This window comes from Pezoporus occidentalis, unplaced genomic scaffold (genome assembly GCF_034315485.1).
Source record: "Pezoporus occidentalis ecotype Australia unplaced genomic scaffold, CSIRO_AGI_Poc_V1 ctg35, whole genome shotgun sequence".
NCBI lineage: Eukaryota > Metazoa > Chordata > Aves > Psittaciformes > Psittacidae > Pezoporus > Pezoporus occidentalis.
This window is the reverse complement of record NW_026915483.1, coordinates 1,941,848-1,956,809: the sequence shown is the minus strand read 5'-3', so window position 1 is coordinate 1,956,809 and position 14,962 is coordinate 1,941,848. Positions and strand designations below refer to the sequence as shown.

Here is a 14,962-nt window from a genome sequence, read left to right as displayed (position 1 = left end):
CACTCCATGCCCTGCTTCCCTCCCAGCCAAAGTGGCCCAAGTTTGGCATGACAGCCCTGGGCTGTTATGCTGGAAAACATGCAAAGCCTCCACTCTGGCCTGGCTGGAGGGCCCTGGCATCCCTGCAGCACTCTCCTGCCCTCCTCCCTTGCTCTACTGCAGTTGCTGGCTCCATAACTGGCTTCCAGACAGGACTGTCAGTGCCTCTCCACAACGTTTCCATCCACTAATGTTGATGCTACAAAACCTTTTCATGTGACAAAACCCTCTTGTGCATTCACAGCAAACAAGGGAAGAAAGCAGAAGTCCATAAACTCTCCTAACCAGAGCATGCCTAGCTCAGCAGCACTGCCAACAGGTTTCACGGAGAGCCATACGGGAACAGAGGGAGTTTTCTTTACACCATCAAGCCCAAACTGTTCAGAAGATTCATTTTCACAGTCCAAACTGACCTAAAAATTCAAGAACAACCCCAGTGAGAGCCACAGTCCCAGTCCGGGAAAGCGGTCAGCAGCAGGTTGCTGCAGGCAACTGCAGAATGCAGAAAATGCCTTCCTAGAGTGACATTTTAGCTCTTTGTTGGTCTGAACAAGGTCTCACCCCACATTTTCTGCTAAATGAAGCTTTGGAAGAATTATATGGTTATTACAAGTATTTATGGCCCTGCAAGCTTGCTTCTGGCAATGATGTGCAGAGCCCTTTAGGAAGCACCAGCATGCACAGCAAGGTCACTGTGGTTTTGTTTCAGAAAGGAGATGGAAACTGTGGGCTGAAACAGCAATTTGAAATGAAAAAAATTGGTCAGATTATTATAATTTCATTTTTCAACTGCAAAGGATTCAGTCTCTGCTTTTACAGGTAGCTCTTTATTCTTTTCCTATTTATTTTCTGGAAAGCTGGGCAGAAGGGGGGAAACAAAAGATGTTTAATCAATGGCATCTCCAAAGAGCAGACTAGAAGTGTACTTGGCTCACTTGGTCCACAACATATGTAAAGAACTAAATGCTTTTCTGATTAATGTGATAATTCACAGGACTCCAGCTGCACAGAAGAGATGTCATCTTCTTACATGTAAGCATCTTTATACACTGTAAAAATGAGATTCTCAAGATACCACTATAAAAATGAAACACCTCTTTTCAGGGCTATGTCACTTTGCTGAATCATTTTATGCTTTTATATTAATTGATTGGAATACAAGTAAAGTGGTTTACATTATACATGAACAAGTGTTTTTTTCATGGCCAACCTATAACTTCCCAAAGACAAACCTGAAGGAACATAGAGACAGTTTCAGAGTGTGGGTATTAAATGGAGCATATGGGGTACAGAAACTATGGAAAAACTAAGAAGTCTGAGTGATGGGTGCCCACTGCTGTGACTATTCTGTCCTTTATTTTTGCTACTCCAGAGATATATGGAAGCATCTTCCTTTGATCCACTAAAACTTCAGCACAGGACTAACTGTTGGGTTGGTTACCCTCCACTTGCAAGCAGCTGCAAACATACAGATCCGAAGCAGGGCATCGAGACAGAGGTGCTTGGGGTGGCAGTCCTGGGGTGCAGCTCAACTCTGCTCTCATTGCAAACCAGCAATGTCTCTCCTGGATATGTAGTGTTACACAAGTGGAAACCAGCTTCTGTTGGTCTGAGAGATGCAGACACACTGAAAACCGGTGAGGTTTTGTACATCACATTCATTAAAATTAAGTTGCCATCTCCAATTAATTTCTTTTAAAAGTTTCTGGCTCATTAGCACTGATCAGTCATTTAAGAGCTTGCACTTGTTGTCCCCACAGCTCCTCACTGTACACGTTCATTGAGCAGGAGCTTGCAGCTCAAATCCCAGCTGCGGTTTGCAGAGCTCAGAAGCCCATTGCACATATCTATTAGGTGTTTAATCCCTGCTAAACTGCTCCTTATTCCTTTAAGAACTGGGAATAAAGGTCTTCTCTAATGTTTCTCTAGTATGAACCCCCTCGAATGATCACTCCATGGAGCCAGCAAAGCAAGCAGAAAGCACACATGGCAAGAGCTTGGTGATGACAGCCCTATGGGAAAGAAAGACTCTCGCCTCCATTACAAATGAATAGCACAACAGGGACCCTCTGTGACCAAAAGGAAGATTTTTACCCCCCAAAACCTTGCAGGCAATGTTAGCAACAGACATGGCTCCCTTCACAGTGAATAAAACACTCCAGTGCCATCCAAACAGCCATGGGAAGAGTTAATGCCTTCTCCTGCTGGAAATATTTCCTTGCCATAATGTCTCACTTCCCACCGAACATTAAAATATTTTTCCACAGTTAAAGTGACGCTTTGGTGAGATCTCAGCACATGCAGTTGGGTTTCCCTATATCATGCATATCAAACAAGGTAAACCTGAGACATTTGTGACTGGAATTTTCTCTTTCTCATGATTTTGTGGTCATTAAGTTCTTTATAATCATATATTCTGCATCCAGCTGGTTGTGCACTGATGGTCCTCTTAGTGCCTGTGCAAGGATTTTTTGGAAAAATACATAAAATCTCAAGTGAAAGGTTTTCTTTCCTCTCTCCTCTTCTCCTGTCATACTCGTTCAAATCCTGAAAATTCATCAGGAGGAAAGGCAGCCAGCTCTGCGAGGGTGCTGCTTAAAGGCAGATGTCATCCCAGACTGAGTATATCAAGCCAAAAGGAAGCACAAGGCTTAACATGGAATGGCTTTAAATATGAAATTGTGATTGGTCACTGCCACAGAAGCAAAGAAAAATGAAACTATCATCTAGCTCTTCACTGAGAGGTGAAAGGATGGTAGTCTGGAAATGAAACTGCATGAAACGCGGATCCCTCCAGCTGATGAAGGAGGGAGGGCTGCCCAGCCTCCTGCACTGACACAAGTTGGGGGTGCTGGCTGGGCTCATGCAGGCACTAAAGCACCTCAGATTTCTGCAGCACTTTTCTTTAGGAAGGACAATCTCATGGGTGAGACATACTCACACTTCTGGTCCGACATACGTGTGATCTTGCTGGGTACATCAGCTCAGTGTAGCATCTGCCTGGAGCTGGAGGATGCCTGCCTCCATTGCACAGCACGTTGCATCCCTTAGGTGATGCCTGCAGCCATGGGAAGCTGGTTTTCACTCTGAGTTTCTCTTGACCCTTGAATTCCTCCAGGCTACAGCTGCTTGCTCTGGCTGGGGCTCTGAGTTTTCCCTATTATCTCCACTGCACAGTAGGACTCACACCCTCTCCCAGTCAGGCTGTGGCGCCACAATCACTGCACTGGACAGTGAGACCAGCAAGGATGTGGTCCAAATGAAAAGGGGGCTTTCTCCTAGAAATACCCTACACGACAGAGCTGGCACTACAAAGGAGATGCAGATGAGACTCTCCTCCTGGCAGGCATAGGCTGAGCATTACCCTCAGCCACTTCCCAACACTACTCATCGGCAAGAGCTGCTTTTACCGCAGGACAAACTCAAAAGCATCTTTTTATTCTGAATAAAAAAGATCATTTCGGCTCGGTTTAGAAACTGGGAAACTGCAAACAGAGGCTTTGGTAACAGACACTCGTTAAATTTAACCTGTAGATTCAATTACAATCCATTACACAGAAGAAATTAAATCAATGCCACGTTAATGCTGTCACAGACTGCACCGCGCATCCTGTGACAAGCATGACTGCAGCAGCTGCATCTGGAAAGTCCTAGACAACAGCAAATGGCCACATCATAATCTGACATATTTGCATTATTTTTTTCTGTTGATTTTTCTTCTATTGCTTCACAGAATGATGTGGTTGGTCAGAAGAAATAATTATTTCCTGCAAGATTAAAATGGCAAATCTCTGCAACTAATTCTTTGATGAGACAGTTTGAAATGAGTTATTACTTGATGTTAACTGCAACAAGCAGAAGCAAGCCACTTTATTTATTGCTTCTGCAGGGACCCCTTTATTTTGCTTGCTCTACTTCTCTTCTGTGAAGATTTCCCCTCCTTTCCTCACTATTTTCTAGGGAGAAAGCAAAGGTCCCAACAACCCCCAAAATGAAGAGGATTAATTTCCTTTGATGTGGAATGAGAATTTTTCCTTCTGTAACAATTCATCAGTTTTTAATTATGCAAACTTAAATAAAACAACTTACTTCTCTTTGCAGCAGGAAAATCTTTCTCTAAATACCCTGTGCTAAGGTAACCTTCCTACAGTTAATTCTTTTGCCTACTGCTACTGCAGCTATTTCCTTTAACAGGTACAGCCTTTCTGAGCTGGTGACTTACTTGCCTTTCTATTATTTTTCTTATGCCCTGTATCAGTGGTTTTCAGTCACTTAGGGCACAAATCTCAGCCAAATGTCTAGTTTCTGTCAGACATAGACTTCAGATTTTTCTGAAATCCAGGACTGACTCTTTCCTTACGTCAGTGTTCACTAATCTCCCCTCACCTTCCCTTGGAATTGCTCTCTTCACACCAAGACTTCAGAGGAATATTTCCTCTACCTTAGTGTAACCTCATCCTTGCAATCTTGGAGGAGAGGGTTGCCTGTGGAAGGAAGAGCGTGATGTAACCCTACAGCCCATAGATGCAGAGACCTGACCCAACTTCAGCGCAGTGGAGGATCAGCACCCAGCCCTGAGCACCTGAGCAAGACGCGTGTATCATGGGGTGTGATGCACTGAGAGGTAACAGACACCTAGAACAAAATAGCTCTCACTGGCTTTACAGTCTTGATTTATGAGAAAGCGAATGCACAGTGGCACTTGCTTTTTTACAGAATCATATTATAGACAGGTTTGCGTTAGAAAAGACCTTAAAACACATCCAGCTCCAGCCCCTGCCACAGGCAGGAACACTTCCCACTAGAGCAGGTTGCTCTAAGCCCCGACCAACCTGGCCTTGAGCTCTGTCAGGGATGGGGCAGCCACAGCTTCTCTGAGCAAGCAGTGCCAGCGCCGCAGCACCCTCACAGAAAAGAACTTCTTCCTTAAACTCTTTTTATCACGAGCCTCAGTAAATCAAAAGGAGTCAGTAAAAAGAAAAATAAAGGCATGAACAGCTACAGGTTGATGGGTGCATAGAATGATAACTGAAAATGAGTGTGGCCTCATAAAGAAGCACAGAGACATAAATGTGCTGGGAGCTCAGTGTAATATTGGACAACCAGCCACACAACTCTCTAAAGCCAAACAATCTGGCTGAACTCAGCAGTAATAAGCAATAAGCAATCTCCCTGGATAGGCTTTGGTCAGGGGCATGGTTTCGTTTGTCTGCTGGGTTGATGCCCAAGATCTCCTCTTCCCTTTTTTCCCTACCTGTGAAGCTCTGCTGTCACAGACACATGGCTCAGACCCCAATCATTCCACCACGCACCAACTGTTCACTCTTTGTGTGAACTTCACTGCAGGCAGTAGGAGAGAAGCAGAGAATCCCACAAGTACATACAAGTTTAGGAGTAAATTTGACCTGCATATAGTTTCTGTTACCCTGTTAAAAGTTTAAATCATCATTAAGATAAAAAAAACCCAACAGGTGAATGCAGAGATGCCTTTGGCATTGGGCCACTTGAATCTCCCAGACCCCACCATTGCCTCAACCACCAAAAAAAGCAAAAGGTTAAGACCTACACCAGAAAACACTGCAAATGCACACTTACAATGAGAGGGCCTCTGTTGTTTTCACGGTACTTGTTCTGGAAGAAGATGTAAACCACGGTGGCAGCCAGTGAGTAGAGGAAGGCGAAGACTGCAATGGTGACAAAGAACTCCGCTGAAGAGGAGAAGTCCCCTATCAAGGAGAGCCTTTCTCGACGCTTGCCTTCACAAGTGGGAGCATCGAAATTCACTTGATGCAGCCTGGAAAACATCCCAAAGAGCAGCAGGTGAAGTATAGAAAAAGGAATCCTATCTCAAGGGATATAAATACTTTTGCTGTGTTCTCCCAGTCTCATTCCCAATGCACATTGATCTCCTGCTTGAATAACTGGCCCTGTAAGTTGTCTTGTGGGCTGTGCTTTTCAGAGCTGCTTGTACACGTGAGGTTACTTCCATGTGAGCATCTAGGTGAGACTGAGGACCTGACCACATCTCTTGATGAACCTCAGAGAAAAGCTGATGTTCCAACAGCTTGGTACAACCCTCCCCCCATTCCTCTCTGGGGTTTTACCATGGCAACAACTGAAAAAGGATAACATGAGAAATTATTTGATTCTTGAATTCTTACAATCAAGGCAGCAGAAAACAAGCCTCATCCTCTAACCTAGGCCCATGAGATGGCTGTGTTTGGAAGTTCACGACTTCCTTGTGTAAAATTGCCTAGTGTGCCTGTTAGCCCACAGGGCTGTGAGCCACACAGGGCTTCTATGTTAAAAGCTTTTAAAACCAAGCTGCAGCAGAAATATGCAACTTGGGTCAAAGGAACAGTCCACATGCCCTGGTTTAAGCAACCAAAGCACTAACCTTTTGAGCCCAAACACAGTGTTTGCAACCAGTGACCTAGCTAATAGATTTGTGGTTCTGTTTGGCAACTCCTGCCAAACCCTTTTTTGCTGCAGTAATTCTAATTTCTGATTTAGAAAGGGGATCCTTGGAGGGAATGCTTGTTGCACAGCCCAGATTAGCACCAGTGGGGACATGGGTCCCAAAGAGGGATCACACTGCTCTGCTCCACACAGGGGATGAAGCCAGCAGCAAGTTAACAGCAGCAATTAAAGAAGTTATGATCTGATGCAGAGAAAGGATGAGGCCTCCTGGGAAACATTCATCTGATCAAGAGCAATAACTGCAACAGCAGGCCATGAATATATGACTAAATAAAAAGTTAGGTCCCTTGAGGAAAACAAAACACCCGCAGTAGAAATCACAGAGGTGGATTAATGGACATTTGAGGATTGCATGACTTTCTGCATTTCCTGGTCCAAACTAAATGTACCCAAACACATAGGCAGAACCTTTTCATCAGCAGCTGATGCATAATGCTAGTTATTTGCTTCAGGCATTTTCTTCCCTGAGTTTCTGTCGCATAGTAGGTGGTGGGATGAAAACACAGAAAGAGTCTGCCTGGACAGTGGAGATGAGCAGTGGCCAAGCTGCCTCCTCTCTGTGAACTCAGCAAACTCTGAACACACAAGAGACTCTAATGCTCATGATCAGGAAGTTTCCTGACTTGGTTTCCAAGCTTCCTGGCATCAGTACACACATGCTTTTTGTCAGGGCTTATTGTTCTTTCCTGAAGGGCGGGGGAGAAAAGGGTAGTAAGATTTCCTAGTGCTTGTCATGCCAACTTTGCAGCCTGGAAAGAAAGTTGTTTTGTTTTACCCATCAGCAGGATTATGGGAAGATTTGAAATGCATGATTTGCATGGTCTGAAAAGAAAACTTTCTCTGCTTTCCTCATGCACAGCTGCTTGGGTGCTGTATTGGCACAGAACAAAACTGGGAACCTCATTCGAGACCCCTTAAAAGCAGTGGCATGTTCTTGTGGGGATCGGTAAGAAACTTTGCCCCATCCCTATTTCCCCCTGGGAATGCAATGCTGTGCAGCCAGCGGCTGAGCTCATGGTCCTCTTTAGGTCTCTGCAGGGCTTGAGGCTGGGTTTAAGCCAGGTTTCACACACCGCCCAGCCCATGAGCAGGGATGATACCTGTGGTAGCGAGCAGAGCCAGAGCTGGGGACCATGCTGTGCTCCCACCCAACAGCAGAGCCAGGCTCTCCACATCAGCCCAGACTTTGCAACTCAACACAAAGGCCTTCAAGGTCAGGTGGATTTTGTTTGTTTTTCTCCCTCTCTAAAACCACCAAATGCTTAAGTTGTATTTTCCAGTTCTTAAATAATTAACCAGCTTTGCAGTGTTTGAGCAGCCACGCTCAGGTACCACAGCTCCTTTTTAAGGTCCCACTGCAGGGTGTGGGATGCGGTTTATGCTACCACCTCATACTGCAAACAGGCTTTAGAGAATTGCCCTGGCCCTCACATTCCTTGCACAAGCACTACAGAACTGGGCTGAACTACATTAAATACAATTTGTTTGCTTTAGGGGAATTAAAGAACAAAACCCAAGGCAATTCTGCATGCATTTTGTTGTGTAAAAAACATCTTTAGGGTCTTGCTTCTTCCCTACCTCCCCCCCAAGTCCTGAAACAGCTCACTGGGCAACACATGGTGTTACAAGTATCAATTCAAACTTCTGCACATGAAGATGAAATAACTTAAGGAATATTCCTATTAAGATTTAGACTGGGAGTTGCTGCCCACCCTCTGCCTGGCCCCAGCCCCATCCGGTCTAACCACCAACAACCCACCAACCTTTCTGAAACACAGTAAACTGAGACCAGTTTGCTTTTCTATTCCCTGTTTCCCCAACTGCACTTTAGTTCTGAATCATGATAAGCCAGAAAAAAAAAGATCATGTATTAACATCGCATTTGTATCTTCGCAGCAGTGCTTTTACGGCCAAGCATCTGTCAGGAATTCCAGATCACAGAAGCCTTCTTCCAGCAAGTTATTTTTATTCACTTGCTCTTTCTTTTTTGATTCCCCTAGCCTCTAGGAAGGATGTGCAGCAATCAGTGCCTCTTGTGGCCGCCTCACCTCTGCCCAAACAACTGAGATCTCACTTGTGCAAAGGGCCCCTGAAATAGACCATGACTCAGAACTGGGAAGAGGAGATGTGGCAGGGAAGAGAGGTGAGTGAGCCAAGCCCTGGGGTGGTTAGGGTGGATGTTAACTTTGCAAGATACGTTTGAAAAGTTTCTTTAAAGCAGGGGAGGATCAGTGACAGAAAATCCAGTCTCACTGATTAAAACCTCTTTGATCTGGAATGACATCTCAGGGAGAAACCGTTTTTTCCACTGATGTTGCTCAGTCAGCCTTTCTGGGGGCAGGATGGCTTGGTGATGACTCAGGAAAACTAATTGCCTCTACCTCTGTTTCCTGCTTTTGATGCAAGACTACCTGTTCTTTCTCTTACTTCCTGACTTCTTCTCTAACCTCCTCCTCCTATCTCTCATTCTTTACACGTTGTCTTTTCCTTCAAGTCACCCTTGGCAAATGTCTTCCTTCGGTTGCTTTTCTTACCTCCAGCACCACCTCTGCGTTTCACCTTTGCCTCTCCAGCTGCTAAACAAAGGCAGGAGCCCCAAGAGTGACCCTTCGCACTTGGTTGACACCTGAACAAGACTGCTGGGCTGCATCAGCAGAAGTGATTTTCGGTGAGTGATGGACAATGCACGTAAGGAACACCAGTGATAAATCTACCTGACGAGGGGGAAAAAGTAATTAAAAACCTTTCCCTCATCCAAGTTCCTCCAAAAAACCAAGCTGGAAGGTGCTTTTTGCCTTACTAATATCATTATTTATTCAGAAATAAAGTTGATAACTCCTGAATGTGACTTGCACCCCTCACTCAGCAGAGCAGCACCGGGGTTGTGCTTGCTGCTCATCGCTACCGACACTGTCCCCTTCACCCACTGTGTCTGTTTGCCAACAGCAGCCATCATTGTCAAGCCATCCAGGTCTGAATTCCTTCAAATACACTTGAATCTGAAGCAAGTCCAAAGGCAGTCAAGTTTCACTGATGAAGTCACAGTAATTAAGGGCTTCTGAGGTTGCTCCTACCATTTGGCAAACTTTCCATTGCCGTGGGAAATATGATGACAAGACAGAGGTATTGTCTAGCTTGACAAGATCAAAAGAGGGCAGGAATGTTTTACACTGGGGAAAAAAAAAGGCATTTTTACATTGTTCCACAATAGCAAAGAGCAGTTACATTTTCAGACACTAATTACCCTTGCTCTGAAAACAATACATCCAGCCAGACACGCTGAACAAAGCTACAGCTGTTACAAGGGAGCGGGGGAGCAGAAGCTCTGCTCTCACTGTGTAAATGGGAAGTTGCCTTTCCTTCCTGAGCTACTTTAGCGCAGTATTCAAGCCACAATTTGCTAATTATAGCCCCTCTGTTTCTTTTCCAGGCAGCTTAGTCCACCTCATGATCTTTGACCAGAGATATGGTCAGAGCCAGCCACCCCAAAGAGCAGTCTTGTCCCAGGTCCCACTCTGACAGCAGGCACAGAAGAGCATGCACCCAAGTGATCTAATCTTGTCTGACTCACAAAACCTCCCCCTTCAGCAGTGCACACAGGGATTAGACTTGAAACCAACAGAACATGTAATTAATGCCAAGTATGCGCTCAAGTATTATTGATGAACCGGCACATATTTCCTCTCCTGGGCTTTGATCAGTGCCTGGATTAATAAATAACAGATAAAGCTCTGCCTCCAAAAATTCTCAATGGGGGTTACGGTTTCTCCATTCCTTTACTAGGATGTGGTGAAGAACAAGTGAAAATAAAAATAAAAATAATCTAAAAAAAGGCTGTTTTGGCAGGTTGTCCTATTTTCTGAAAATAGCATCTTGTATTCCACCCCCTAACCCATCTACAGCGTGCTTGAACAAAATCTACAACACCCACACATGTGCTTGCAAAAACCCAGAGATCCATTATCCTTTCCTTGGGCTTTATTTCCCCCTCACTTGTTTCTGGTAGTCAAACTGTCAATTGTATTTATTGTCTGTAAAGCAACGAGAGAAATACACCACTGGAAATCGGTTAGTGCAGGTAGCTCTTGAGAAGGAATTTGTTGTGAAATGTTGATCCAAATCTCCAAAATAAGAGAAAAACAAAATTTCAAAATGCAGTAGTAAAATGCTGAGATGCACAAGGCCCCTTATAGCAAGTCAAATGCTCCATCGAGGCATAAGAACATGACAGGGGTTTTGCCTTCCTTTCTCTGGGATAAAAAGGCATTTCTTTTAGTTAGCCCTGGAAATACTGTGGCTCTCTTGTTTCAGAGGACTATGTTGATGTGCTGTCACATTGCTGCTTCCAATCAGCCAGTACCTGGGCACGTGCCCCTTCTCAACCTGCCAAATGTGTATTTTTTCATAGGTTTAGTGGAGGAAGACCAATAAATGGGAGCCTTTCCTCTCACAGCAGAGCACATTCCCATAAGACTTCTGTGGAGATATTACATGTATTAAGAAAAATACTTTAAAAGTAACCTTTAATATGCAGGTGGATGTAGGAATCTGCCCAAGGAGGAAAGGTCTTTTCTTTAAAGGAATTGAGGTCCATTGACTCTCCCAACCCTCTTCACAGCCTGTTCTGAAACAGGAAGCAACGCACACAGTGCTCCTCACTGCAAAGGATATTTCCCCCCTGTGTTGGACATCCCCACATGTTCAGTGCTAAATCTGAACCCTGCAGCAATGAAGCCACACAACAAGCTCTCACACACACCACAAACTCTTGCAGAGGGAGCCACTGCTAAGCAGTTGCCCTCAAGTCCATATTTTATTGCCAATTATGAACCATTATCCATCAATTTCCATAAGATTGGAATCTTTGCACGCAGGCACACTGAAGCTGTTGAAATTAGTCTCTTTTTGAGGCAGCCAGCTTGTTAATACCACATTTGAACTGCTTGAAGTCATTAACGCTGATTTCAACCCTTTCAAGCCAAAGAACTGAAATGTTAATAGAGCCCTGCACAGCTATTGTGGTGTGATGGGCTTAGCTCAGCAGTGGGACAACAGGTACCACAGAGGTAGCTGTTTCCTGGCCCTTCTACACCTATAATACCCTGGCAAAACAAGAGTTGTCTATTCCTTTGCTAACAGTGACAAGGCTGTTTCTCATTCCAGGCCTGCTCTCTAACAGCTCTTTTCCCAGGATGAGCAAATTACCATGTACTCCAGCATTCCCATCCCCCACCATTCCCACTGCCCATCTGCCACGACGCACATCCCAGTGCTGCCTGCATATGCCACAGCCATTTGAAACTGGGAGATGTTTATCAATACTCCCCAAGCATCCCAGCAATAGTCCATACCTCACTTTACCAGCCCCTAGAATCAACACCCCTTGAGACTGCCCAGCATCCAAAGGTGCCTTCAGAACCCTCCTCTACCAAATCTCCTCCCCTTCCAGAGAAGCAGTGTGTTAGTTCCACTTAATCCCTACCCTTACAACATCAATTCATTTTTCTCTGGAGATAGGAAGCAAAACTAACATTATTCAGTTGACTCGGCAATCTAACTTTGCTCTTTTGTTTCCTTGCTTTCTAAAGGAAGAAAGAATAAGGTTTGCTGATCAAAGATATTTGAAAGTATTAACATTGAACCTCTGTTCTCTTAATGAAACCTCTTAGTTTCTTCCAAAAAGTATCCCAAAGCCCATATCTCTGTCAAAGTATTCAACACAACCAGTAGATTCACACAAATATATACTTCATCTTGAAAAGATTTATTCTTAACTCCTGTCCTGGAGTTTTGTGCATCCTAAAGATCTCCCCTTGGTCACAGCTGCCTTCAGTGGCTTATACCTATCCAAAAGCATGTTCAGAGCAGCATCACTAAAACACCCAGAAGGTATTGCAGGGAAGCTAACCAGGAAAGCTCTAGTAACCTATATTCCCTTCTGGTTTGTGTCCAGTCAAAATAACTGAAAATATTCTCCCTCTCCCCATAAATATTCCCCCTCCCATATTTTTAATTTCTAACTTGCCAGGTTCCCAGCCCTCACTCACACATAGCTGTTGTGAAAACATTTGGTCAATACTATTTCCCTACAGTGCTGTTTTTAATAGGACAAGCTGTCAGCCACAGTTGCTGTCTCAACACCCCACATTGTGAGTGTTGTGCTGGGAGAGGTGGTAATTCCCCCAGCACAGGCAGCTTGGAGCAACAGGCACATCCTCTGCTCCATCTTGCATCTCTTAACACAGGAAATCAGAGACCCTACAAGGTGCTCAGGTCTCCAGAAAGCTACAAAACCCTTCTGAAGATGGGGTCTAAAGACATTGGAATAGGGACAACCACAGCAGTGGGGAGGGCATCATCGCCACATCTGCAGCTTGGCATCCCTCTTACAGGACCCACTCCCAAGGACTGGGTTCACAAAGGTCTTGGACAGTTTCATTGCGCTCCTGGAGGAAGAACCATTCTGGGTGCGTGCCAGCCATAGCAATGAACCTCCCCAGACTGTGCATGTAGCAGTAGTGCAAACCCTAGTACTCCATCGTAGCACCAAAAAAGAAATAAACCGGCTCGTTATAGAACACGCGCCGCCGGGAGTGCTCAGAAAGCTGAGTGGGTGATCCCAACCCCACTTCCAAGCCTACATCCAGACCCAGATTTATCTCCTGAGATATTTTCACAGCTCTTCTCAGAAACACATGCTTTTCCTTGCTATGCACGCAGAACACAGTGCTCAAAGGCATACTCCACTGGTCTTTACAAACCCAAATAACCTCTCAAATCCAGAACTGGCATTCTTTTTGATACAGATTAGTGGCATTGCTCCGATTTCCCTTCACTGAGCTATTTTCTTGGAGTGAACTACTTCCTAGTCACTGGGAAGTTTAGCTGCTACCTCTGGAGGAAGGTAAACCTGGGTTATCTTACAACAAGTCATCGTGTCAACGGAACAACACAAATTATGAAGCCTGGAAACACCACAAGCATTGCCACATAAACAACTGTCCAACATTGGCTGGTCCCACCATGAGATCCTTATTCAACCCATAGCTCTTATGTTCCTCCTGCTGCCCTCTCATCTAGACAGACGCAGGAATCAGCTTCCTGATTAACAAACCTGTGTTAGAACAGAACAAAAACTTCCATTTAAAGAAAGATCTACAAAAATCAAAAAAACTAGAGATATAACATAAGCAACAGAAAGCACAAAACAAAGGCCTAAAACACAGCCATTGAATATAATAAGACCATTTCTGAGAAATGGATGTATCAAATCCCTGGGCAGTGCTCTTGCATGGAGAAATGTGGGACTGCTGAGCCCCTCTTTCCTGCATGCTCTGCTGCTGCTCGTATTGGTTCACAACATTCGTGCCACCTCCAATCCACCTTGCCTTCCACAATCAAACATGAACACCATGTAAAATCAATCTAAATTCTTGGGCATCATCCAATGTTCAGCCAGAAACACATGAAAGTATAAATCCTTTGCCCTGTGAAAAGCAGGGTTCACATACAATTAAACTAGGTCTATAAACCCTGAAAGCAGCAATTTTCCCTCCAAGACCAGCTGAGATAAATGCAAGTGCAGAAGATACAGCAACTATTTCTTCCTTTGTATTGTATTTTAATTTTAATTTTGTATTTTAATTATAATTTTCCCAAATATGTTGTCCTAAGGCACTTAAAGCAATCAAATTAAATCCTCTGTAGAGTTTTACGGCATGACACCAATAAAACTCCCAGTCAAAACATTTACGTTCCAAGTACATGTTAAATTCTTTTCCCAGGGAGCAGTGAGCAAAATTAAAGGCTGAGCAGCACAAGGACAGGAGCTAAGGTAGAACTGTGGATCTGCTGTTGGATCTGTGGACAAACCACTGGCACCTTTATTCTTTAAAACTCATGAAACATTGCTTCTGGGAATCCAAACAAGACAGTGAGAGGTACCTCACTTAGTGGGGCTATGCTGGATGGGGTCAGATGCCCACTGTCTCCAGAGTCCATTGAAAAAGAAGAAATATTGGAGTCTTGGGTGACATGGTTTAGGTGCGAGGTGTCCCTAACCATGGCAGGGGGGTGGAACTTGATGATCTGAAGGTCCTCTCCAATCCAAACTATTCTGTGATCCTATGATTAAACTCTTGGCAAATAAATTCATGTAGAAGCCATATGTGAGAGCAGACTCTATTCAGTTTCCTACGATCCTGGGGAAACCTTCAGTGCTGCTACTCAGTGAACGAACATTCAGGAGCAGGGAAAAGGCAAAGGATGGGTTTGATTGTCCCCTCATTGTCTGCTGTATGGAACCAAAAGCCAAACAAAGCAAAGCCGAAGGGTTTCTGCTTTGATTTGTTTCTGTACAGGCAGCATGAAAATGTGCAAAAAGAAATTTGCAAGGGAAGTTGTAAAAAGCCTGACTTTTAGCAAAAGCCTTTGTGGCAGGCAC

General features: G+C 44.4%; 1 protein-coding gene and 1 long non-coding RNA gene across 2 annotated transcripts in view; both read right to left on the bottom strand.

Moving 5' to 3' along the window:
- SYNPR (synaptoporin) overlaps positions 1-14,962 on the bottom strand; it is a 108,867-nt gene that overhangs the window by 6,642 nt on the left and 87,263 nt on the right. The window contains exon 4 of the mRNA XM_062630240.1: positions 5,635-5,833. Coding sequence (XP_062486224.1) covers positions 5,635-5,833 — 199 coding nt within the window. The remainder of the gene's footprint in view (positions 1-5,634; positions 5,834-14,962) is intronic.
- Positions 3,457-4,523, bottom strand: LOC134169573 (uncharacterized). The gene is made up of 2 exons (XR_009966925.1): positions 4,481-4,523; positions 3,457-3,806 (listed from the first exon to the last, which is right to left on the bottom strand). It is a non-coding gene; the product is annotated as an uncharacterized LOC134169573 (long non-coding RNA).